At 45.4% G+C, this 24,964-nt stretch overlaps 1 protein-coding gene across 2 annotated transcripts in view; it reads right to left on the reverse strand.

Annotated features, from left to right (window-relative positions):
• TTLL4 (tubulin tyrosine ligase like 4) overlaps positions 1 to 24,964 on the reverse strand; it is a 34,454-nt gene that overhangs the window by 8,195 nt on the left and 1,295 nt on the right. The window contains exons 2-8 of one of the 2 annotated variants that reach the window (XM_059168032.1): positions 7,086 to 7,237; positions 4,507 to 6,100; positions 3,527 to 3,636; positions 3,072 to 3,135; positions 1,037 to 1,158; positions 511 to 621; positions 70 to 146 (exon numbers count right to left, since the gene is read on the reverse strand). In XM_059168032.1, the coding sequence (XP_059024015.1) occupies positions 70 to 146; positions 511 to 621; positions 1,037 to 1,158; positions 3,072 to 3,135; positions 3,527 to 3,636; positions 4,507 to 6,002 (1,980 nt within the window). In that variant the 5' untranslated portion in view covers positions 6,003 to 6,100; positions 7,086 to 7,237. The remainder of the gene's footprint in view (positions 1 to 69; positions 147 to 510; positions 622 to 1,036; positions 1,159 to 3,071; positions 3,136 to 3,526; positions 3,637 to 4,506; positions 6,101 to 7,085; positions 7,238 to 24,964) is intronic. The other variant, XM_059168031.1, reaches the window with a different exon arrangement.

Raw genomic sequence — 24,964 nt, forward strand, 5'->3', positions numbered from 1 at the left:
CTGCCCATACCAACCACCTCCTGCCAGGTCCGAAGTTCAGGAGAGGGACTCCCCAGAAAGGACCCCTACCTTCTGATGCTCCCGAATAGATCGGAAACTAGGAGACTTCATGTGGTGACCCCAGCAGCCCAGCCAGTCGTCATTTCCTACAGGAGGCATACCAGGGAGTCAGTCCCGCTAGCAGCTCAGTCCTTGGGGCCGAGAGGCTCAGAGGCCCCAGACACACCGCTGGGCCCAGGCACAGCTCCCAGACCCAGGTTTCTAAGAGCTACTGTGGAGCTGTCCTATGTGAGACCCTGGGGTCAGGAACAGAACAATGGCTCTCTGTCTTCTAACTTCAAGGACCAGGCTCCGGCCTGGAGAGACTTCAGAGCTATGTCTTCCTATGAGGTGGGAAATCCAGGCCAGGGTCCCTGCAGAGCAGGAGGTACGCAGGGTTCCCCCCCCACCACCACCCTGAGGCCATCTGACGGGGCAGGGGACAAGCTCGCAGTAAGCCCGGTGACTCACTCTTGCTGATTTTGAAGTGGGACCGTCCAATGGTCTGCTTGACAATGTTGGGGGTCACAGTGCTCATCTTCCACCGGAGCAGCTTCCTCTGCTCCCAGGGAAGTTTCTCCACTGGGGAAAGGAATGGGGGGCGAGGGTGAAGGAGAGCAGGAGAGTCAGGGTTAGAAGTGGAAAGGTAGCGCCGCTGCCCAGCCTCCACTAGGGAGACCAGTCACTAAGAAGTGTTCTGGGCCAGAGTTTCAAAGAAGCACCCTTGGCAGGAAGAGGGGGCCCGAAGCGGTTGAGGAACACAGATCGGAGGGAGGTTGGCAGGAATGAAGCATGAGACGATGCAGCTGACAAGGGTCAGCTGAGGGAAAGACACGGAAAAGTTCCGAGTTATCAGTCTGGTGACCCAGGCGGGGAACTGAGCGCCAGAAAGGTCATTCTGAAAAGCCCCTTTCACCCCCCCTGCCCACTGCTCCCAACTTGGCTAGCACCCTTCTCCTGGGGGCACTTTGGGGCTCAGACCCTTGGCCAGGGTTACCTCTCTCGTCCCGGGTGCCAAAATAGATGGTAGGGGGAACGTTGGGAAAGAGGCTGTAGACGAGGGCTGGCCGGACAACTTTCTCACTGGAGAGGGGTTTGGTCAGAATCTCTGCGCAGCTCCTACGATGCAAAACAGACGTGTGGTAGAGAAAGGGGAGGCCACGCCCCCAAAGTGCTGTCACTGTGTCCTTTCCTCAGGGGTGCGGTCTTTTGCACTGGGATTCCACAAAGACAAGTACTCAGTAAGTACCCTGCAACTACGAATCTCAACGGTGCCAGAGCTAACACCGGAACATGACACATAAAGGCCAGACTTTCCCATACTCCCTTCTGTGACACAGCTCCAACATTTCCCCTGACAAGCCATGGGCAGGGAAAGCCCTGGAAAAAGTGGTTCCGAGAGCAGGTATGCAACACTTGAACAGAGGAGTAAATGAGGAGAGAAAACGATATGGATAATGAAAAAGAAAGAAGAGCAGAAAAGACCTAAGAAGAAGTATAGAGAGTTTTAAAAAGAAAAAGGGGAAAAAGCAACAGAAAGGAAAGAAATAGGGATACTTCTAACTCATTTTATATTTAGGCTAATCTGAAGATGTGCAGATGCTCTCCATTTTGGAAAGGATCTGGGACATCCGTGTGGTAACGCAGGACTGGGAATCTGGAGCAGTGGGCCGCTGGGGTCCAACCGTTGCTCTGACCATGGCGCAGCCAAGGCGATCTCAAGGGATCTCTAAAAACTGAACACCTCAGCTATCAGGTACAGGAGGAGAGAACCAGAGCACGTCTTTAAATAGCAGTGGGAAAGGAGAAAATAGTTATCACTCTCTCTGCTGAGCTGACATGACCCACAAAGATTACTATTTAAGATTAATCTTTAGCTTATAAAGAGCCATTCTACCTGTTATTTTGCAGCACAACAGAAATAGGCACTAGTATGGAAAACACTTTGGTTGTTTGAAATCGTTAAGATTATTTAAAAATGTTACTGGGTCCAGTTAAATACTAATTCTCAGCTAAGGAGTTCCAATGAATTCAACTCTCAATTCCTCATTTCCAAAATATTTTATTTCAAAGTTTTTTAATTTATGGAGTATTAGAATTTAAAACTGCTGAAAATCAAGGAGAAGGAGTTAAGGCTTAGAAATAAGACAAGACAGGAATGTAAAATGGTAAAGCCACTCTGGAAAAGTTTTGGCAGTTTCTTAAAAAAACTAAAGCGGGGCGCTTGGGTGGCTCAGTCAGTGAACTAGGTCATGAGCTCAGGGCTGTGAGATCTAGCCCCGAGTCAAACTCCGCACTAGATTCTTTCCTCCTCCCTCCCCGTCTGCTCATCCCTCACGCTCACTCTCTCAAATAAATAAATAAAATCTTTAAAAAACACAACAATTAAACATGCAACTACCATACGACCCAGCAACTGCACTCCTGGACACTGACCTCAGAGGGACAAAGATTACGTTCACACAAAAATATGTACATCTCAGAACTGTGTCTGATAGTGGGGCACACTTGTGATGTAAGGTGGCAATGACCCTTGTGGGTTGGCCAAATATTGTGTTTCTCCATTAACGCCTGATTAATTTTCTAAGCACTGCTTGAAATCCTTTTCTTTTTACTTGGAACAATTTCTTAGAAACTAACGACCAACTGCAGCCTAAGAAACATGGTACTATTTTTAAGCCTGAACGATAAAATATGCTTTTAGTCCCCTCCATTGGTCCTTATTTGAAAACTAAAGTCCCAAATGTCAAAATCTGGTAAAAATGAGTTACAGTTAACATGGCCATTAATGACTTTATAATCTTTTATTTTTCAAAGATTTATTTTATTTGAGAGAGAGTGTGTGCACAGGTGAGCAAGTGAGGGTGAGGGGAAGAATCTTCGAGCAGACTCCCTGCTGAGTGCAGAGACCATAATCAGAGTTGAAACCCAGAGTCGGATGTTCAACTGACTGAGCCACCCAAGCACCCCTCTCTTTATAACCTTAAAGGGACAGCAAATAAGCCTGTACCAACGATCGAGACAACACTCACCGGGAGATCACCGCTACCGACTCGCTGGTGGACACAGCACTGAATGAGGAACATTCTGAGTCTCCTGGAGGGGACAGAGCAGAGAAGTTCCACTGGCAGAGGCTGCTACACAAACCCACCACGCCCAGGCTGCGCTTCCTTGGGCATCCCGGCTCAGCCTTCCCGCAGAGCCACGAGCACCAACATGCAGCCTCACACGGCCTTCCGTGAGCTTGGCAGTAGCACAGAGGAAAGAAGACTGGTGGACCTCAGGGCTAGTGTACCAATTTCCCAGAAGCCACTGCCACCCTCAGACCCATAAGGCAAACGATTACTGCAGGTGATAAAGTGAGTCAAGGACCCAGCATACAACTGTCAGCCCCTTCTCTCGGGGGTGGTGACCACTTCCCAGCTGGGAGGGGAGAAGGCTCCTTACTTACCCTCTTCCTCTTCATTCTCATCATGGTCTTACTTACCCTCTTCCTCTTCATTCTCATCATGGCTGCAGCAGTCCTCCAAACCATCGACTAGCTCTTCTTCTAGATCTTCAGCCTCACCCAGGTCTAGCTGCGTGTCTGCAGGTGAACTATAAGAAAGAATCATGCCCCAGCCCAACCTCCGTAAGAGAGGTCACAGCTAGATTCTCATTGCTCCATCACCTCCCAGTGTTCGTCTCCTCCCCACTCGATGACTTGCTGTCTCTTGTCCAGATCTCACAACTCATTTTTCTGGCCCTCAGAGTTTCAGTCTAGCCATAGTTCCTCAACCCTACAGCCCCTGTTGTGCAGGGAGGCACTCCATCTCCCATCTTCTCCCTCATAGCACATCAGTGCAAAATTCTGCATATAAAACACCATCAGTGAGTGTCTGGTAATTGACTTCAAAGGCCCCTAGACCTCGGAATTCTGCACAAGGCCTTGGTGGACCAAGATTCCAGAGAAGTAACAAGGCACAAGAGAAGGAGCCAAGTTTGTGTATGCCCTAACTCTGAAATGGCTATCAAACAAGGAATGACAGAGAGTCTGCTTTGGTATGGAATTAAGTAGAGAAGTCGCAGGCCCCAATATTTGGCATTATCTCTTCCTGATTATAACCTGAAGCAGGGCTGCCAAACTCTTTCTCTAAAGGACTAGATAGTCAATCTTTTCAGTTTTGTGGGCCATTCAGTTTGCTCCAACTACTCAATCCTACCACTGGGACATGAAAGCAGCCACAGACGGCAGTAAACGAATGGGTGAGGCTGCATTTCAATAAAACTTTATTTATAAAAGCCCGCAGTAGGTAAGATTTGGCCCACATGCTGGTCTAGTTTGCCAACCTCTGCCCTAAATTGGAAACCAAAATGCCAGGGCAGCCAAAAAATAAAACCACCTTCAGAGACGCAGGGTTAGGGCCACCAAATTAAGGTGTACATAGTCCACTGCTCTAAAGGCATCGAAAACTTTCTCTAACTTACCTGCTATCCCTAGTAGGGGAGTCTGGCCCCCTGGCTTCCTTGGGCCCCTCCTTCCCAAGCTGGCCCAGATGGATGGAAGAGAGGCGGGTGGCCACGTCGGCTACACCAACGGGCTGAGGGGGAGAAGGCAGGATGGGAGTTTTGTCTTCTCCAAGTGCTGGGGAGTCAATCGCAGATCCACAGGCAGGGCTGTGGCTGACCGTACTGGCATGTGAGGCAAGGAGGTGAATGCTGATGCGTTTGGTGCAGAAGACGGTACTGTCCAACTCCAAGGTCTCCGAGGTGCTAGGGAGGGCCCACTTGTTCGCTCCAGCATCCTCCTGAGGGAACTGCTGGCCGACCACGGGAGACTTCCACTGCCGGTTCCTGGTGAGGAGATCACACTGCAAGCTGGGGCTCATGAAACAAGCCTGTTCAAACTGGCCGCCTGGCCTTGGCGTCTTCTCAAAGCCTCTTGCAGTCAACTTCCTCACAGCCTCAGTGAACCGAACTTCCTTAGCCAGAGCCTGAGAAACAAAGCCGCCGTCCAGGCCACAAGGGGGCAGCTCTGTTCTGGTGACTAAGTGACTCCGGGTGTACGGGGCAGAGGCCACGCTGGTGGTCAAAGTGTCTAAGGAGCTAGGGGCAGACAGGGTGCCAGAGGCGGGGGCCTCACCAAGGACAGTGCCATCGCTCTTGGGCACCTTATGTTCCACAGGCTGGAGGACACAGTCCCCGGTGCCTCCCGAATGATGCCAGGGGACAAGATGGATCATGGGGGAGGATACTGGCTTCAGGCCCTCTGGGGCCTTCGATAAAGGCACTTTAGTGCTATTTGGCCGCATGAAGGAGTTGTTATTCAGTGTGGGCTTGTAGGCAGAGGGGGCGGCGAGCGGAGACGGGATCTTCCCTGAGATGGCAGAGGCCAGGCTCTTCCCCGAAGGGTTTTCCCCGGCCGCTCCCAGTGAGAGGTATGGATCTGTGGATGAGGATGCCATGGGCTTGGCCATGGGGGAGAACGTGAAAGAAGGGGCCTTATTGGCAGTGAGTCTGATGGGGAGGCTCTTCTGAGGGAGAGAGAGAGGTCTTCTTTCCGGCAGGCCTGAGCGCAGGCAGAAGGACTCCAGCTGCTGGTAGGGTTTGTGCCGGTAGCTGGCGCGTCGGTACAGCAGGGTCCCGCTGAACACGTCCGGGAGGGAGGGCAGGTAACAGGAGCTGCTGGGGCCCGCAAGGATGGGTGAGCGCCCCGAGCTACATAAAGCACTGGGGCAGAAGAAATAGGCTGGCTGCGGTGGAACACCCAAGACGCCAGGGCCCAAGCCCGCTGACAGTGTCCCCACGTGCTTCCTCTCCAGCTTCCAGATTGGCTTCACCTGCTGATGGGCCTGCGCCCAGCTTCTGCCCTCAGAGGGTCTCTCTGGTGGCCGGGCAGGCACGGAGCCTGAGGGGCCACTCTGCTTGAAGCTGTTTCCCCTGCGGAGGCCAATACTGTAGTGCTCGGTTCCTGCTGAGGCCATGAGGGGCACCCATCATGGCCACACGGCCTCGTGGCCAGACTCAGAACAGGTGCCACGCACCTCCAGTAGTCGCAGCTGCATCCTCACTATCTGTCCACCTGGAGGGAGGAGAATCCATTGGGGATGTTATTGTCCCGTGAGGACAGAGTGTGGGCTACAGGGGTCCTTGGTGAAGCAACAGAGCCCCACCTCCGTTTCCCTGGGGCAAACAGCCATAGCTGTCATTTAGTACCCGGAGAGAAGGACACTGGACTCCTACGGGGCCTGCAGGGGTCTTCCGGCTGCCCTTGAGCAATCAGGGCCAGCTTTGTCAAGGACTGGGACTTTACAGCTCCACCAAGCAGTCTGTTCACGTGTTCCCACTACCTCAGAGCCCTCTGCTCTCTCTCCAGAGAAAACTACATCTCTCTGTCTCACCATCCGTGACTTCTCTGAGTGGCTTCCTTCCTCTCCTAAGCCTGGCGGGGCTTGGAATAGGGCAAGTCTGGGGTGGCAGAGAAACCAGCCAATATCTTCCTCCTCCCCAACCAATTCTGAAAGCTCAGGGGTCACTTGAGAAACCTATTTTACATCTACTCATCCCTGACCAACTCTCTAGTGTGGTCTGCTTTTCACAGCTAGGTGTGACAACATGAGCTACAAGCAGATAATTCCCCCTGCTGACCTCCGGAGTTCACTCGGAAGCTGAGACAGTGACTTCACCTCTTTAATCGTCTCGCCAGCTATACAGACTTAGAGCCCATCCCATGTGTCGTTGGGAAAAAGAAGAAACAAAATGGAACTGGACACCAACATTATTTTTTCTTAAAGTGACCTTATTTACAGCAGCCATGGTTGGACAGGAGTTTAGGGGGTAGAAAACAGGGGAAGGAGGAGGAGAGCTTGCTTTATCCCAAGCCCCAGGGGTCAGCTGGGCTGATGCTGGTGGGGGGCGGGGCGGGGCGGGGCAGGGGAGGGGAGGGGGGTAGGCAGCAGAGAGCATGGAGGGAGGGCCTGTCTCAGGCCGTCATTTGATGTTTCCTCTACGGCAAACCCAGCCAGTTAATTCTGAGTTCCAAACAGTCGTTAGGCATGGTCACTTACTTTCTAAATAAAAGTCACAAAATAATCTCCAGTTTTCACAAATGACAGCATCCAGAGGGGGAAAAACAAGACTCTTCTATAAGAAGTCACTCATCTGGGATAATTCTGAATGGAATCCTGGCATCCTTTCCAAGGAAGTGTTTTTGCAGTGGCTAGAGAGAAAGAATTAGCAGAGAATTTTTTTGTTCAAGTTACTTTAAAATACAAACTTCAACGGGGAGAGGACCTCATATTCTGGTAAGAGACTAACGGCCAAGGAAGATCCATGACTCCTGCCTCCACCTGTAGGAACCATTGGTGCTGTCTACAAACACAAAGCCTACAGAAGCCACATGATGTCACTCTCTTATCGGGCAAAGGCTGACTTATGTGGATTCTTTCTCAAGGAGAGAGAAGAACCACGACTCATGACTGCCAACATTCAATATCACAGTGGGCTAAAAACAGCCCAAGTTCTAAAACTAGATGTTGATGCCAGTAACCTCAAATTAAGGAGACAGAAAATGGACCTCCACCGAGTCTAAACCACGAAGTACGGTGCAGGGGCTAATTACACTCCGTGCATTTATGACAGCGAAGCAGACACAAGGGAAGAGTCAAAGTCTGCCAGGGACTTTACCAGACCGCGCGTCTGTGTGCTGTGTATACTCAACAGATTCAGTCCCAACTCACGTCATCCTCTTTCAGGAATCCATGCCTTGCCCTCCCCGTGCAGGCCAACAGACACACCAAAGTGACGGGAGAGAAGGGCCAAGGAAATGGAACTGCACTGGTCGGCTTGAAAAATACCCACTTTGTGGTTCCTCATGTGCTTCCCGCTACCTCAGACCTCAGGCCTTTACAAGTGCTCCTCCCTAGAGTCCTTTCCTTCTCTTTGACCAGACTTGAAAAGTACTCAGCTTGAATACCCCCTTCTCCAGGGAGACTTCCCAGACTCTCCACTTTGAAGAGGGTGCCTCAGCCGCATGCAGGCCACTGTCGCTGCTTCTACTACCCTGCACTTGAATAATGCACCACTTGTCTGACCAGGAGCCACACGTGCATTTTCCACTAGCTCGTGTCCCCCGCAGTGTCTGGAACACAGTACGCACTCAGTACTCTGTTGAATGAATAAACTGCAAAAGTTCAGTAAATGAAGGGGACACAAACTGGCAGTGATCAACACCGATCTGGGCACCTAATAAATGCCGGGTGCTGTGCTAGGCACTTTACCTCTGTTCTCTTATGTAATCCTCACAAAAACCTTACACTCGATTTACTGACGATGAATCCGAGAATCAGAAAAGCCAAATAACTCTTCTATAATTAAACAACCAATAATGAGTGCTGCCAAGACTAAAACTCGAGTTTGTCTGACTCCACACGCCTCTTAAACAGGAAGAAAACACACGCTCAGTCCCTGTCCCCTCAAATCACCCTTCGGTTTCAGGGACAAGACAAAGCTCAGGTTGGAACCACTCTCCCAGTTCATACTGAGGCCCTGGGGGGTGAAGCCTGGAAGAGCATGCGTTCTCCCACCCCACCCCCTGCTGTGAGCACTGCACACCACCCCAGGGCCGGGTGAACAGAACCCTCCACTCCTCCCTTCTGCACACACCAGGCGGCATCTGCCTCTCTGCGTTATATAGCACACGAATCTCTAGGGCCAGGAATACTGAATGCGAGTGGCCTGGCATCTGGCTAACTTGACTGCTAATCCAAATGAGGAAGAGGGAAGCCAAGAATACGCTCCCACCCTCTTCAGAGGCTGCAAGTGGCCCGCTCCCAGGCAGAGTGCAAAGCTGGCCAGCTGGGCAAGCGCCAGAGAGAGTCAGGGGACTCTCCTCTCTCTAGTGCAATTCCAGATCTCTTATGTCTTTGCAGTGGCTGCTGCCCACACCTTGTTTCCTCTCACAGTCCCCCTGATGTGTAGGATGGCAGCTTAGAAAAGAGCCACCTGTCTTCCTAAAGAAGCATTATCTGGACACAGGGGCCAAGCAGATGAGAAGATGGTTCTGTAGAAGTCTCTTTCCGGGAAAGGGCTCCACTGAAAGGAAACGATGGCCAGGGTTGGCTAAGATGACTGTCAGGAACTGCCAAGCAAAACAAGTCTGTCACGTCAGATAATCTGCACAGACTAGATTCGAGAACATGAGGTAAACAGTATCACTCCTAACAGTACCACATACAAATAAATGTTCTGACCTGGTATCACAGTTCCTGCCTCAGAAGTACTGTCTGGTTTAGATGAGGAAATGGTTGCTAAAAGCAGTCTTCTTCCTTCTCTTTACAGAGATTCTTGATGAAATCAAAACCCCATGTGTAAGGGAAGCACAGACCTGGCCAGAAAATTCAGGCAACCCGGGTCCCAGGACTCTCTTTCTGCTGCCACAGGCCACCTTTTCCAAGACATGGCCTTTAATAGCATTGCCACTCAGGTGCCAAGGAAGGACCCCATCTTCCTATAGGAATGAGGAGTGACAAACTTGGAAAAGTCCTGGGTGGTCTAAGATATAAGAAGTAGAAGAAGTGAGAAATAGTTGCAAAATACAACACCTTGAGAACTGTGGTTTCTACTATAAAGTCAGAGTCTAGATGGGCAAACACTGTCTGGCAGCCAGTCCCCACAGAGAGCATACACTCAGAAGGCTGTTCTTCCTGGAGGCCACAAAGTCTGTCCTCTGTGCCATACCCTGGGCTCCTGACACAATGCCTGGGAGATCCTTCTCTTCATCTCCCTCAAGTTTCTAAGTGCACTGTGATGACACACACTTGATGTGTCTGTGTGTGTGCCTACACAGACACAGATGGCCTGCCCATCTCACAGAAAACATTTCAGGATGAGACATCAAAGACAAGAAACAAGAAGGAAAGGCATTTATATACATAGGAAGCCTCACACACAGGCTACTAATGGAAGCCTTGTTTTAAAAATACCCAACTGAGGCAAATCTAAACTTAGAATAATTGGTGATTATATAAATTAAAGGATTTATAGATCCCATTATTTTCTTTTAATTTTCATACACTTCTAAACCACATATATCCCCTACTTAAAAATAACCAAAGGCACTCATACTTATTCTCTGACTAAACCTAAAGGATCAGTCGACCATCAGTCGACCCTCCAATTGACAGCTTGTGAGGGACTTATTTGAGGAGTCAACACACTGACCTTATCTGGAAAAAAGGATTTTGAACAATCTAACACATTTCACAGAGCTATTAATCTTCTATCTTTCTTGCTCCTACACATTATCTCTGGGGAATAAGAGGACTTAAGGGCTGAAGAGGGGATACAAACACTATTCTGTTGTCCACAGAGTGCGAGTTTAGAAGCCTGTTTCTGGGGGCGCCTGCGTGGCTCAGTCGGTTAAGTGTCTGCCTTCAGCTCAGCTTGGGTCATGATCCCAGGGTCCTGGGATCAAGCTCCACAACGGGCTCCCTGCTCGGCGGGAAGCCTGCTGCTCCCCCTGCTTGTGCACTCTCTCTCTGACAAATAAACAAATAAAATCTAAAAAAAAAAAAAAAAAAAGAAGAAGTCTGTTTCTGGTTAAGTTCCTTAATCAAAGTCCAAACAGGAAAATGCCCAGCTGAGAAGAAAGGTTAGTTTAGGGCAGAGCAGCTGAGGAGCAGGTTCTTGGAAAGGAGAGTCTCTCTGAAACAGCTCTCAGAACATTCAAATATGTTTATGCCAAAACAAAATCTTGGGGTGCCTGGGTGACTCTGTCAGTTAAGCATCTGACTCTTGATTTCAGCTCAGGTCTTGATCTTGGGGTCATGAGTTTAAACTCTGTGTTGGGCTCCATGCTGGGAGCCCAAACTAAAATAATTTTAAAAATTAAAATAATTAATAATTTAAATAAATAATTAATTTAAAAATCAGAATAATTTTTAAAAATACCAAAGATCTGGAAGAATTTACATCAAACTATTACGGCAGAGACCTTGGGGAGACAGGTGAGATGAGGATGGGGCAGGGGTGGGGGAACAGTTCTCTAGTTTGCTTGTTTCGTCTTTCAAAACGGACAACAAACAACCACGTGACACTTGTGTGCAGTAGTCCGAGAGTCTCCAGGGCACTACTGCTCCTTTCGGCCCTGCTGGGGACCAGCAGTCACCACCCTTTCATAACTCAAGTCTGAGCTCTGATGAACAGTGAATTCATTCAGTGCTAAAACCACACAGCTGGAATGTTTGGGAAGAGACAAGAAAGGAAGAAGCATGGGGAGCCTGGGTGGCTCAGTGGGTTAAGCCGCTGCCTTCTGCCTTCGGCTCAGGTCATGATCTCAGGGTCCTGGGATCGAGTCCCGCTTCAGGCTCTCTGCTCAGCGGGGAGCCTGCTTCCTCCTCTCTCTCTCTGCTGGCCTCTCTGCCTACTTGTGATCTCTCTCTGTCAAATAAATAAATAAAATCTTTAAAAAAAAAAAAAAAAGGAAGTAGTATAACCTCTGCTGGGTAGTGGTGAAATCAAATGAGAGAATTCACATAAAGCACAGCGCATGGTCCACACTAAACAGTCAAGGGATGGCAGTGATCATGCTCGTTACGACTGGCATCAAATGATCTTTCTCCCCTTAGCCCTCTTCTCAAGCTACCATGAAGAAGGGTGGGGAGGGGGATGCACCTGGAGAAGGCAACAAGTATTCCATTGCAAAATTTCAGCTAGTACAAATAGTGTTCTTTTAATAAAAAGACACAGTAGTGTGTCATCTGGAAACTTCTGTGAAATTTATTATATTATCAGTAATTGGGTTCTTCAGTGGCAGGTCTGACTTGGCACTAAAAAAAAAACTGAAAAGTGCTTTGGGATATCCTCAAAGAAAACACTTGCTTCTGGCTCTTACAGTTTTTATATAACTAGATGGCTGGGATTTCCAAAAACATTGGGAGAAGAGTTTAAAAGCGATTGTTACTCACCTACTGCCTGGACCCTGATCCCAATATACTATCTGTCAAGAAACCAAGTAACTAGAGCTCCTTGGATAACAGCTGGAGCAGGAAAAGTATCAGATGAGCCTGACTGTCTCTTATGTTGCAAAAATTGAGGAAATTCTCAAATTTTGATAGAGACATATCATAAGATCATAGAAATAGCTCACGTAACAGTTAACAGTAAAACACTGGATGTTTTCCCTCTAAGACTAAGAACAAGGCAAGGATGCCTACTCTTCTCATTTCTATTCAACATTGCACTGGCAATTCTAGCCAGTGCAACACGGCAAGAAAAAGAAATTAAATGCATGTAGATTATAAAGGAAGAAGTGAAACTATATTTACTTGCCAGAGACATCACCTTGTACACAGAAAATCCCAAGAAATCTACAAAAAACCTACAAAATAAGCAAGTTTAGCAAGATTATAGATAAAAGATCAAGATACAAAAACTGATTTATTTCCATACACTAACAAGTAAAAACTGAAATTTAAAAAGTACACTGAAAACTACAAAATACTCCCAAGAGAAATTAAAAAGTTAAATAAATGGAGAGATATAACATGTTCATGAATTAGAAGACTCAATATTGTTAAGATGGCAAATTCTTCCCAAACTGACCTATGGAGTAAACACAATTCCTATCAAAATCCCAGCAGGCTTTTCTGGAGAAACTGATAATCCTAAAATTTATACGGAAATGGAAAAGACCTAGAACAGCCAAAACAATTTTGAAAAAAAAAAAAGAAAAGAAAAGAAAATTGAACTTACACTACCTGATTTCAAAATTTAGTATAAAGCTATAGTAATCAAGATAATGTGGTATTTGCATAAGAATAGACATATATATCAACAGAACCAAACAGAGTCTAGAAATAGACCCTTCCATTTATGGTGAATTAATTCACAATAAGGTTGCCTATGCAACTTAATAAGGAAAATGATAACCTTTAACAAATGATGTTGGAATAAGTGGCTATTTGCGTATAAAAAAACAAACTCAGACTCTTACCTTATACCATAAATTAACTGAAACTGGATCAGAGAGCTAAATATAAGAACTAAAACTATAAAACTTCAGGCAGAAAACATAGGAGGAAAAGTTACTGACTTTCGGCAACTGAAAATTTTTAAGAGAAAATATGCTAACAGTCCAGCTGCTGGGGTGCCTGGGTAGCATCTGCCTTCAGCTCAGGTCATGATCCCAGGGTCCTGGGACCTATTCCCGCATCAGGACTAGAGCAGGGAGCGTGCTTCTCCCTCTCCCACTCCCCCTGCTTGTGTTCCCTCTCTTGCTGTCTCTGTCAAATAAATAAAATCTTAAAATAAAAAGTCCAGCTATTAAGTGGATTATATCAATGAAGAATTTAGAAGAACACCAGTGAGAGAATGAAAAGAAAAATCAACAAACTGGGAGAAAATATTTGCAATTATAATGGACTTGTATCCAAAATATGCTATGAACTCTCACAACTCAAGAAGATGAAAACCAACCCAATTAAAAAAATATATAAGTAGGCAATTTTGAAGATAGCCAAAACATCTGAATAAATATTTCACTAAATAAATACATAGGTGACTAATAAGCATAAGAAAAGATGATCAATATCTTCAGTCATTAGGAAAATGACAATTAAAACCACAATAAGATACCCACTATATATATATATATATATAACCCATGTTGGCTATTTATCACCCATGTTGGCTATAACCAACATGGACTGATAACAGTGTTGACCAGAATCTGAAGAAATTGGAATCTTCCTACATTGCTGATGGGAACATACAATGATACAATGATACAGCCACTTTGAAAACCATTATGAGCTTTGGGTGCCTGGGTGGCTCAGTGGGTTAAGCCTCTGCCTTCAGCTCAGGTCATGATTTCAGGGTCCTGGGATCGAGCCCCACATCAGGCTCTCTGCTCAGCAGGGAGCCTGCTTCCCCCTCTCTCTCTGCCTGCTTGTGGTCTCTCTCTCTGTTAAATAAATAAAATCTTAAAAAAAAAAAAAAAACATGAGTTTTGTAAAAACTAATACATAATGACCCAGCGATTCCACTCCCAAGTATCTACCAAAGAAAAATTAAAGCATTATGTCCAAACACTTAAATACTAATATGCATAGCAGCATTTTTCTTAATAGGCAAAGACTAGAAATAATCCAGATGTCCATCAACTGGTAAATAAACAAAATATGATATATTTATTTAATGGAATGTTACTCAGCAATAAAAGACAACAACCTAGATTAACCTCAAAAACATTCTGCTAAGAAAAAGCCAGACACAAAAGACTATATATTGTAGGATTCCACTTTTATAAAATTTCTAAAAAAGACAAAATTATAGAGATAGAAAGTAGATCAGTGGTTGCCTGAGGCTGAGGGTAGGAACAAGGAATGACTATATTTGGGAATGAGGGAATTTTATGGGGTGATGAAAGTGTTCTAGAAGCAGATGGTGGGGGCACCTGGGTGGCTCAGATGGTTAAGTGTCTGCCTTTGGCTCAGGTCATGATCTCAGGGTCTTGGGATCAAGCCCCGCATCAGGCTCTCCACTCAGTGGGGAATCTCCCTCTCCTTGTCACTCTCTCTGCGTGCTCTTGCTCAATCTCTCTCTCTCAAATAAATAAGTAAAATCTTAAAAATAAATAAATAAATAAATAAATAAAATAAAAAATTGAAACCAGATGATGGTGATGATTGCACAAATGTACAAACTTACTAAAAGTGATTGAGCTCTACTTTTACAGTGAAGGAATCAATTGCATGGTATGTAAATTATACCTCAATGAAGTCAATAAAGGTGGAAGAGGAAAAAAAGGACTTAAAGGGCCTAAAGAGGCTCCCTCTAACCAAATCTGGGACAACCCGAGCAGCAAAATAAATGAGTACCAGACTACGTAAAGCAAGAATCCATGAATCCACAGTGATATAAATAAATAAAAGAATGAATGAATGAATGGGGGAGAAGGAACAACGCTCCCTCACAAAAGAATTCCAATGGATAAGAACAGAAAATCACCACTGACAACCTCCATGAAAATAACTGCTTCAGGCAAAACTCATCAATGGATCCTAAAATTGGTGGGTGAAAGATTACTGGGAAATGGGATCATTCTATTGTCTCAAAATACCTCTCCACAGATATTTATTAATTACAAAAGGGAAAAAAGAAACAACTTGGGGTGCGTGGGTGGTCCAGTCTGTTGAGCCTTGGGCTGTTGGTTTCATTTCAGATGGTGATCTCAGAGTCATGAGATCAAGCTCCATGGCAGCTCCACATTCAGCATGAAGTCTGCTTTGTTTCTCTCTCCCTCTCCCCGCTCCCAGCCATGTGTACCCCCCTCTCTCACATAAATAAATAAATACATCTTGAAAAAAAAACCCCAAACCCATAACTTTACAGTGGAGAAACCAGGCAGACATAACCATAATCAAGTGATCAAAGTTCCCATCATCAGGAAGAGCACAAATTGGCACAAGGCCCTTCATGACGGGACTCACTGAAGGACTCGTCATCACATCTGTGATTTCCTGACCTAAATGCACCACCTGAATACAAAGGGAAATATCAGACAAGACCAAGTTGAAGGTGATTCTACAGAATAACTAGTCTGTACTCTCCAACAGTGTCAAGCTCATGAAAGACAAAGGCTGAGGAACTATTCCACTTACAGGAGGCAAAAAAGACAAGACAACCAAACGCAGTGTGTGCTGCTAAAAAACAAAGGGCAGGGGCGCCTGGGTGGCTCAGTGGGTTAAAGCCTCTGCCTTCAGCTCAGGTCACGACCCCAGGATCCTGGGATCAAGCCCCGCCCTGCATTGGGCTCTCTGCTAGGCAGGGAACCTGCTTCTTCCTCTCTCTCTCTACCTACTTGTGATCTCTGTCTGTCAAATGAATGAATAAAATCTTAAAAAAAAAAAAAAAAAGGTCAGTGACAGGACAAATAAGGTAGATCTGATAATAACATTATAGTATATGGTATTATATCAACATTAGTTTCCTGATTTTGATCAATATACTGTGTCGATTTAAGAGAATATCATTGTTTTAGAAAACAGGAAGTTTTTAGGAAATATTCAGATATGAAGGGGTTTCATGCCTGCAAGCTACTGCCAAACATTTCAAAAAACAATTCGTAGCTCACTTATGAACACTAAAGCAAGTGTGATAAAATAGTAGCATTTGATCAACTTGGGTAAACAGTAAATTGGGGGCACCTGGGTGACTAAGTCGTTGAGTGTCTGCCTTCAGCTCAGGTCATGGTCCTGGGGTCCTGGCATTGAGTCCCGCACTGGGTGCCCTACTCGGCAGGGAATCTGCTTCTTCCACCCCTACTTTCCCTGCTTGTATTCCCTCTCTCTCTGTCTGTTAAATAAATAAATAAATACATTTTTTTTTTAAAAAAAGGAATTCTTCGTACTATTTTTGCAGCTTTTTTCAAGTCTGAAATCATTTCAAAATTTAAAAAGTTAAGGAAAAAAAAAGTTTATTACAACTTTTAAAGGGAAGTTTGGTTTTCCTCAGACTAGGAGGCAAGCAGTCCACAATCACCTTTAATTCTTTGAAAGAAGACTGGCAGAAATGGATTTTATGAGGGAGTGATTCCCGCCAATGAAGCAGGACTCATTCCTCTGCTCCATAACCTGAAGCTGGCTTAGTAGGGATCCACCTGCCATCACTAAGGTTCAAGAACTAAGGCCACCTGCCTTATGAAGGGCATCCCCAGGACATCAGTCTTCCCAGTGTAGTCACCTTACTTATGAGCCAGCGACCCAGCACACTCTGCTCTAATCGGCCCCTGAACTGACAAACTCTGGCTTAAGGGGAGTTCGAGGGAGAAGGCAAACACCAGAGCCTGGCAGCTGATGTTCAACAGCACTTCCCTGGGGCCCATCAACGCACAGTGTCAGGGACATCTGGTTTTTTAGGAGAGACATGCTGTTTAAACCTGATTCTATGTGAAAAATCTCACTGCTCAACAAAACACAAGTCTTTGTCTTGCCTTTAACCTAGAAAGCAGTTACTGCTGCCATCATCTGGGAAACAGAAACCGAGAGGCTGAGACAAGGGGCTGGCTAGACTCAGGGGATCACAGGGACAAAATGGGAAACTCAAGGTTTTCTATGATTCAAGAAGATAACATGTTTCCTCTTAATCTCCTTGAAATTAGATGAGAATGTCAGATTTTAATAAAGTCATGCTAAGGACAATGGGAGCAGGGCTGAGATAAGAAGGCATCAATCACATCCCTCACTTAATTGACTCACTTTTAAAGCCAATTAACCTTACAGAGTCAGGGACAGTAAATAAGCTGCAACTGCACAAAAAGACTTCAGTTAAAAAAAAAAAAAACATTTGCAGGCAGAAGGGTCTGAGTCCCTGGAACAGGCACTGATACAACACCCAAACTCCCAACATGCCCTGGGTAATGATTTCACCCCGACCTCCGATCTTCACTCCTACTCACCCACTCCAACCACAAGTCTTTCCGGCCTCAAGTATATGTGCCTGGAGCCATCTACTGCCCTTCCACCATTATTCCCTTAGTCCGCATCTCTCACCTGCTGGTTTCCCCTGCTTCTAACTCCTAACGCCTTCTTTATAATCAATTCTCCAGACTGTGGTTGAGGTGCTCTTCTTAGAATGTACTTAAAGCTATCCGATGGCTCCACGGCCCACGTGATCTGACTCCTTTTCTCTCTCTCCCCGACCTTATGCAAGTCACTCTTCCTCCTCAGCAGGCCTGTTCCCACCTGTGCTCCAGGGGCCTTGTTGTTCCCTCTGAAACATTCAGTTCCCTCACTCAGCTATGGGCAACCACCACCAGCCCAAAGAGCCTGTCAACACCAATACTGCCCCACCCCCGGATCAGTCCCTATCACATTACCTTATTTCAATCTGTTTCACTCTTCTACTAGTTGAAATTACTCATTGTTAATATTTCCTTATAACTGCTAAAGAAATGGTGGAAGAATAAATGGGAACTGATTTTTTTTTTTAAATAAAGGATACCAATGGGGTATGCGAGCTAAGCGTGTATACCTTTTTGATCATTTTATTTTCTGGCTATATAAATGAATCACTGAGTCAAAAACCCTGTTCATTATTTTCAAAGTAGAAATTTCACCTATTTCTGCATTCCTTTGTTGTGTGTTTATCTTCTCTTCCAGCATGAAAGCTCTTTGAGAACTGGGACCTTATTTACACAGTCTATGCCCAGCCCTGGAAATGTAATCAGGGCTCATGAAATATTTGCCGAATACACACATGCATCTATAGAGGTAAAACCCAGCACGGCCACTGCGGGCCCCCTGCGGATGAATGAGCTTCTCTTTTCCCACCACCGTCTCCTTGCTGCTACTTCTCTCCTCAGTGCAGGAACTCAGCCACAACCACACCAGCTCCTTCAGGGTGACCTTTTCTTCCCCATGGTGCCCCCTCCAGAGTCCTCCATGGCTCCCGTTTTATCTTCCCTCCCAGGTCCAACCAATCTGCTCTCGCTATTTCAACCATTATCCGCAAAAACTCCACTCTTGAGACCCGACCTCTCTCAAGCTTCATGTCCTCGTCACCAACTGTCTCCGCCACCTTTTCCACATGCATATCCGACCTCTTCAAGCCTGTCACACCAGCTTTGCACACTTGACCTTCCATTTCTTTCAGTGGAAGCTTCTCTCAGTCGCCTAAGAGGAACACTTAAGCCACTTCTGACTTCTTCCTTTCCCTAATTCTCCAGAGCCAAGCTAGTTATAAAACTTGAGAGAGATTCTTTCTCCCTAGCATGCTTCTTCCACTTATCCCCCCACCCCTCCCCAGAGCCGGACCACTGCAGTTAACACCCAGACTGAGGTCTGTTTCCAGGGTCCGCCCTTCCCAAGTTCACCCTATAGGCAACCTCCAGATTAACTCTAATTGATTTTACTTGATCAGGTTACTCCCCTTTCAAAAATTTCCTAGGAGTCCTCACTAAATATCATAGCCACCCACCAATCACCTGCAACAAAATTGGGTACAGGACACCTGGCTGGCTCAGTCAGTATAGTGTGTGACTCTTGATCTCATGGTCGGTCGTGAGTTCAAGCCCCATGCCGGGCGGGGAGCCTACTTAAAATAAAAATAAATAATAAATAAAAATAAAAAACAAAACAGAACAAACATGGGCTGCAGATTCCCAAGTCCCATCTTCAGAGTAGATTCAGTGTGAGTCTGGAGTAGGGCTGGGAGTCTGCATTCCAAATGATTCTCACCTGAATCAGCAAATATAATCTAGATTTCTTAGTTTGGGTTGGAAGGAGTTTCCACCTCCTTCCACGGTAAACTCTGCCCTATGAACTGTGCTCATCTTAAACACTAAACTCCTAGAATAAACCTTTCAAACTTGTCTGCAGGCCTTTGCTCCACTCAGCCTCTCCCTTCTGAATCAGTACATTTTCTTTACCTTTTCCAGGCACAGCTCAAGCCCCACCCCCTCCATGAGTATGTCCTGCATCTCGAGCCCTCTAACTTGATACTTTACCCAAAGGCTACTCTCCCCACTCTTCTCTTTTCACATGGAGATGCCTCATAACCCACACGGATGGCTTCTATAGGGAATCCCTGGGTACCTATAACAGACAGGAACAAAGCACATCTGGTAGGAGCGGGGAAGATCACTGCCCCAGCTTGGCCTGCTTCTCAGCAATGCCGGCCAGGTCTCCTCCCCAAACAACTTATGGACCAAGTAGGGCACTTGGCCCCCGGAACAAAGTTTCAAAAACAATTGACTTGGTGTGATGGACCCACTCCTTATCAGTTACACCACCACAAAGCTGTTAAAAATAAAACAAACCAAAAATATCGACTAAAGAGTAAGAAAGGAGGATGAAGAACCGCAGAGCATTCTAAAGAGAAAATGGCCTCAAACACCCCTTTCTATTTACAGGCCGGACTCAACCCAATCCCCACCCCTCCCAGCACCCAGCTGACCAAGTACAGGTGTCTTGCAGTAGAATCCCGACTGCCGTCCCCGGCTGCAGTCTCAGCGGCCAGCCTCAGGAATCACACCAACCTGCTTCGTCATCTTTATACAGCACTCGGAATCTGCCTATCTCATTGTGCCTTCCACTCTGTGAGATGTAGTTTTGCCTCAAGTTTGCTCTTTAGTCAAGAGTGAACGAAGAACAGCCTATGCCAGGAAAATCTATGGCTGTTGTTTCAAGACACCAAGTCTCTAGAGGCCGGGCCCAGACCAGCTGGGACGAGGTATCTATTTCTACAGAAAGCAATTATTCATTACCTGCTGATTAAAATCGCTCTCCTGTATTACAGGAGTGTGTGTGTGTGGCTCTTGGGACCTGTAGTTTCCTCACTCTCCTCCGCCTAGGAGCTTCCCTCGGTCACCAGGGGAACTCAGGACATCAGAAATGGTTCAGTGTCTACCACCTGAAACATCTTCAATGAGACTGCTTTAACTGCTCAGTAGTTCTTTTAGAAGACAGAACTGACTTACCTGGAACCAAGAAGAATGGGGAGGATTATAGGAATCATCCTCGTTTTCTCTTAGGAGATAAATCCCTAGCTGTATCTCCCTAAACAAAGTTGGAGGGGCAATGAACTTCTCGAAGGCCTACTGAGCAAGGAAGGTCAAAACCCCAGCCCTTTGAGAAGGGAGGGTCAGGACCACAGGTTAAGACATATGGCTTTTGCAGAACACGGTTCGGCAATGCAGAAGGAGGTGGCGAAGCGGAGAGAAACAGAGCTTTCAGCACCTAGAGCAGAGGAGGGCCAATCTACAAATTGCTGAAAAGTGAAAACTGTTGAAGGCTTAACATAATTAGGTGACGAGCTCTCCTAGAGCCTTGGCTTATTACCACCTTCAGAAAGGAACCTCCATCCTCCTCCTAAGGGTGGAGTGTGGTCCTCAGGGTACTGTCCACAGGGTCTGCTAGGGAAACTAGTTTCCCAACAAAACTAAGATGTGATTTGCCTTTTTAATTGTGCCGGTCTTTCCATGATGGTACAAAAGCAGTGATGGGTCAGACTGTCGGTGCCTCAGCAAGGTCGGACACAGCGGCACACCGGGCCGGATCCTTACCCTCCATAGGCTTCCTCACCACACAGTAGAGGAATGCCAGCTTTACCCAAAGATGTCCTTGATGACACAGTACAGATTATCTTAAATCTCAATCTGGGAGTGCATCTTTTTAATGCTCTGTGTGACAACACAAGGAGCATGTGTAAAACACTTCCTTGGCGTACAGAAGGTGATGGCCGCGTGTAAGGCAAGCACTGTGTGTTCGAATTGCAAAATTTTTCTGTGGGACACGATGTTCACTTCATAGAATAAATGACACGAAAGTGATGGGTTATTCAGACTTTGGGATTTGGCAAACATTTTCTAGAAAACAAAACAAAGTGAGACAACCAATTCAAGAAAGACAACTGATAGTATTTGTTGCCAGTGATAAAATTTCAGTTTTCAAGAGAAAAATTAGAATTTGGTTTGACAGTTTGACAGCTTCCCAAAAGTTAAGCATTTTTCTGATGAAAGTGTGGTGATAATAAGAATGATTTTGGGGGGGAGGGGATACTGTTAATAAAATGTGGCAACATTTGGAAGAGCTGTGTAACTCAATGAAAACAGCCTTTTCCAGATACCTATCTCAATGTTACAGAACCACGTCTGGGTAAAAGGCCCCCGGCAAAAACAAACAGGAAGAAAAAAGAAAAAAAGACCCAGTCAAAATGGCTCAGTCATTGGGCATCTGCCTTCGGCTTGGGTCATGATCCCGGGGTCCTAGAATCAAGTCCTGCATCAGGCTCCCTGCTCAGCGGGGAGCCTGCTTCTCCGGCTCCCACTCCCCCTGCTTGTGTTCCCTCTCTGGCTGTCTCTCTCTGTCAAATAAATAAATAAAATCTTTTAAAAAAAAAAAAAAAAGAGAGAGAGAGACAGACAGACAGACCGACCAGTGGATTTTAATGTAACGAAGTATGAAAAGTTATTTTCACATTCCACACTGTAATAACCTCCATAAAACCATCCCTTGTTAACTTTTGTGTAATACCAAAGAACACTCACAATTACCAACTGAATGGCTGTGAGGCTGGGTTTTCTTAGTAATTCAACCAAAGCAACACATCACAACTGACAGAGCACAGAAAGAGATATGAAAACCCACCTATCTTCTATACAGCCAGATGTTAAAGAGATTTGCAAAGACAGTGCTACTCTTCTCACTAATCTTTCTGAAACAATATCATTTTTCATTTTAAAAATTCTGCTTATGGGGGTACCTGGGTGGCTCAGTTGGTCAGGGGTCTGACTCATGATTTTGGCTCGGGTCATATATCCGGGTCATGAGATCGAGCCCCGTGTTAGACTCCGGACTCATCGGGCTTGTCCCTCTCTATCTGTTCCTCCCCGCTGCTCCCGAGCTCTAGCTCAAGTAAATAAATAAATAAATAAAATCTTTTAAAAAATAAAAATAAAATAAAAATTCTACCTATGTCAACTTGTAATGCATTTAGTACTTCTAAATGAATTAATAGGGTGGGGGTAGGGTAACAGGGTGATGGGTATTAAGGAGGGCACGTGTTGTGATGAGCACTGGCTATTATACGCAACTAATGAATCACTGAACACTACATCAAAAACGAAGGATGTACTATATGAGGGCTAACTGAACATAATTTAAAAAAATGGAAAAAGAAGTATTTTTAATAAGTGATAAGTGAAAAAACTAATAATTATTTCAAAATTTCTAATATGGTATAAACATCAAGATTATATATCCCACATTAAAAAATATATTGATGGTCCCGGAGAGGTTCTGAAGTGCATAAAGGAGTCCTAAAAGCAATAAGTCTGAGCACCTCTGGTTTAAAACTCCATTGCCTGTCCAGAATATCCCTGAGGGCACCTAAGGACAAATTTCTCCTTATTTCAGGGCCTAAGAGAAATGAGCACTCTCCATATTTATTCCCAAATGCCCAGTTTGGTTTCCCAGTTCTGCCAGAGGAGAGGGTAAGAAGTTCAGGGCACTTAAGAAAAATTTTCTCTGCATTTCACTGACCAACCAAAGCATCTGATCCCATGCTGGAATCCAGGAAGCCTATAATCAGACAGTTCAAGTTCACAAAGGAATGTAAACTCAACTCCAGAGCGTGAGTGTCAGATCCTAAAGTTAAGGCTTCATCCAGATATAGCTGCTTAGCAAGTGACCTTTCACTTATACGCTCATTTTTGTATTTGGTAATAAATTCACTTGCATACCTTTCCCTGCACCTACTCTCTCAGTGTTGGTGTTCCTAAGAGTTCAGTCTTCTCACTCTGCCCGGCACACGGTCAGTATTCAATAAACTCTCCTAGAGCAGTCTCTTCCATCCCATGACTGCAACCACCTCCTCCATTCTCAATTTTTTATCATCCCCAGACTTCTGTCAGGAGAGCTCCAGACCTACAGAACAACCTCCTGGGCCTCTCTACCTAGATGTGCTGCAGGGACCTCAATTTGTCATGTCCAAAGTGAACCCCTTTATCTTTCTCCTCAAATCTGCCCTTCCTCCTAATAGTTTCTCCTACATCACCACCCACCCCGTCACTAAAGTCTGAACTTAGGATCATTCCAAACTGCTCTTGTCCCACTCTCTGTATATCTATTTTGCCACCAGGCCTTGTCTATTCCACCATCTTTAACATCTCCATGCCCACTGCAGCCAACATAGAGCCCTCATCATCACTAGACTTGTCTCAGTTTTCTAACTGGCTCCCTGCCTCCAGTCTAAAATCCTTCCTATTCAACCCCACACACTGATGCTACAAGAACCCCAAATTACAAATCTAATGTCATCTTCCTGCTAATTATCTTTTCCATGGTTTTCCTGCAACATACTCTTCAAATGGTTTTACTCATGTATCCCCAAAGGAATTTAAATCATGTATTCCTTGCACATTTAAGTTTAATTCTAAAGTTTCTCGTCACAAGTTTAAACAAGCTTATTCTTTTGTTAAAAAGAGGTCGAATCTACTAAGCATTCTATAAAAAGAGCTAAGTTAAGGATTAACTATAATTTGAATAAGCATTTCATGATTTGGTAAAATAATTTTTAGCTACCTTACTGAAAAACACACACCTAAATTAAAAGAAACCTCTTTAAAAGTTTTTTATGCAAGTTTTATCCTATAGCTTGAAAAACCCATGGTCCCAAAAAACATTCTAGCCACATTTAACTGCTGAGTTCGTCTGAATTCAGAATACCACAATACCAATCAAGACTCACCCTAATAGCAATGTGTATAAGTGGAAGACAGGAAGCCTTCTGAGTTTTCCAAAGTAATTTAATCATCAAAGAAGGACTTCCTGAAATCAGTATTTCCTAAGACTCCACTTGGCAAACTGCTTTTTTTTTTTTAAAGATTTTATTTATTTGACACAGAGAGAGCAAGCGAGTGAGCAAGCACAAGCAGGGGGAACAGCAGGCAGAGGGAGAGGGAGAAGCAGGCTCCCCACTGAGCAGGGAGCCAGACCTGAGATCATGACCTGAGCTGAAGGCAGATGCTTAACTGAGCCACCCACCTGAAATTTTTACACTTGGGACAAAACATTATAATTTGGGAGGTGGGAGAGATATTCAATCCCTCCGGCCCCACCTCTTCTTGTCAGGTCAGTTTCAGAAGCATTCATTTGGAAGCTGAGGATTTGGACACTGATTCTTCTAAAGCTGTATGTGCAGATATATTCCTTGGCAGTCCTGGGCCCCAATCACCCTGCCTGAAAAACCTGAGGATACCATTCTCTTCAACAAAGCATCTTTAGCCCTTTGTGATCTAACCCCTATAAATTTTCCTCTTCCTATTTGTCATTGGATGGCTACCCCCAAACCCAGCTCAGGTCTGTCAAATTGTTTCAATTCTCTTTTAAGGCCTTGCTGTATATTTTCTAAAGCTACTTTGTATCTGGAATGTGCTCTCAACTTC

This window comes from Mustela lutreola, chromosome 3 (genome assembly GCF_030435805.1).
Source record: "Mustela lutreola isolate mMusLut2 chromosome 3, mMusLut2.pri, whole genome shotgun sequence".
Lineage (NCBI taxonomy): Eukaryota > Metazoa > Chordata > Mammalia > Carnivora > Mustelidae > Mustela > Mustela lutreola.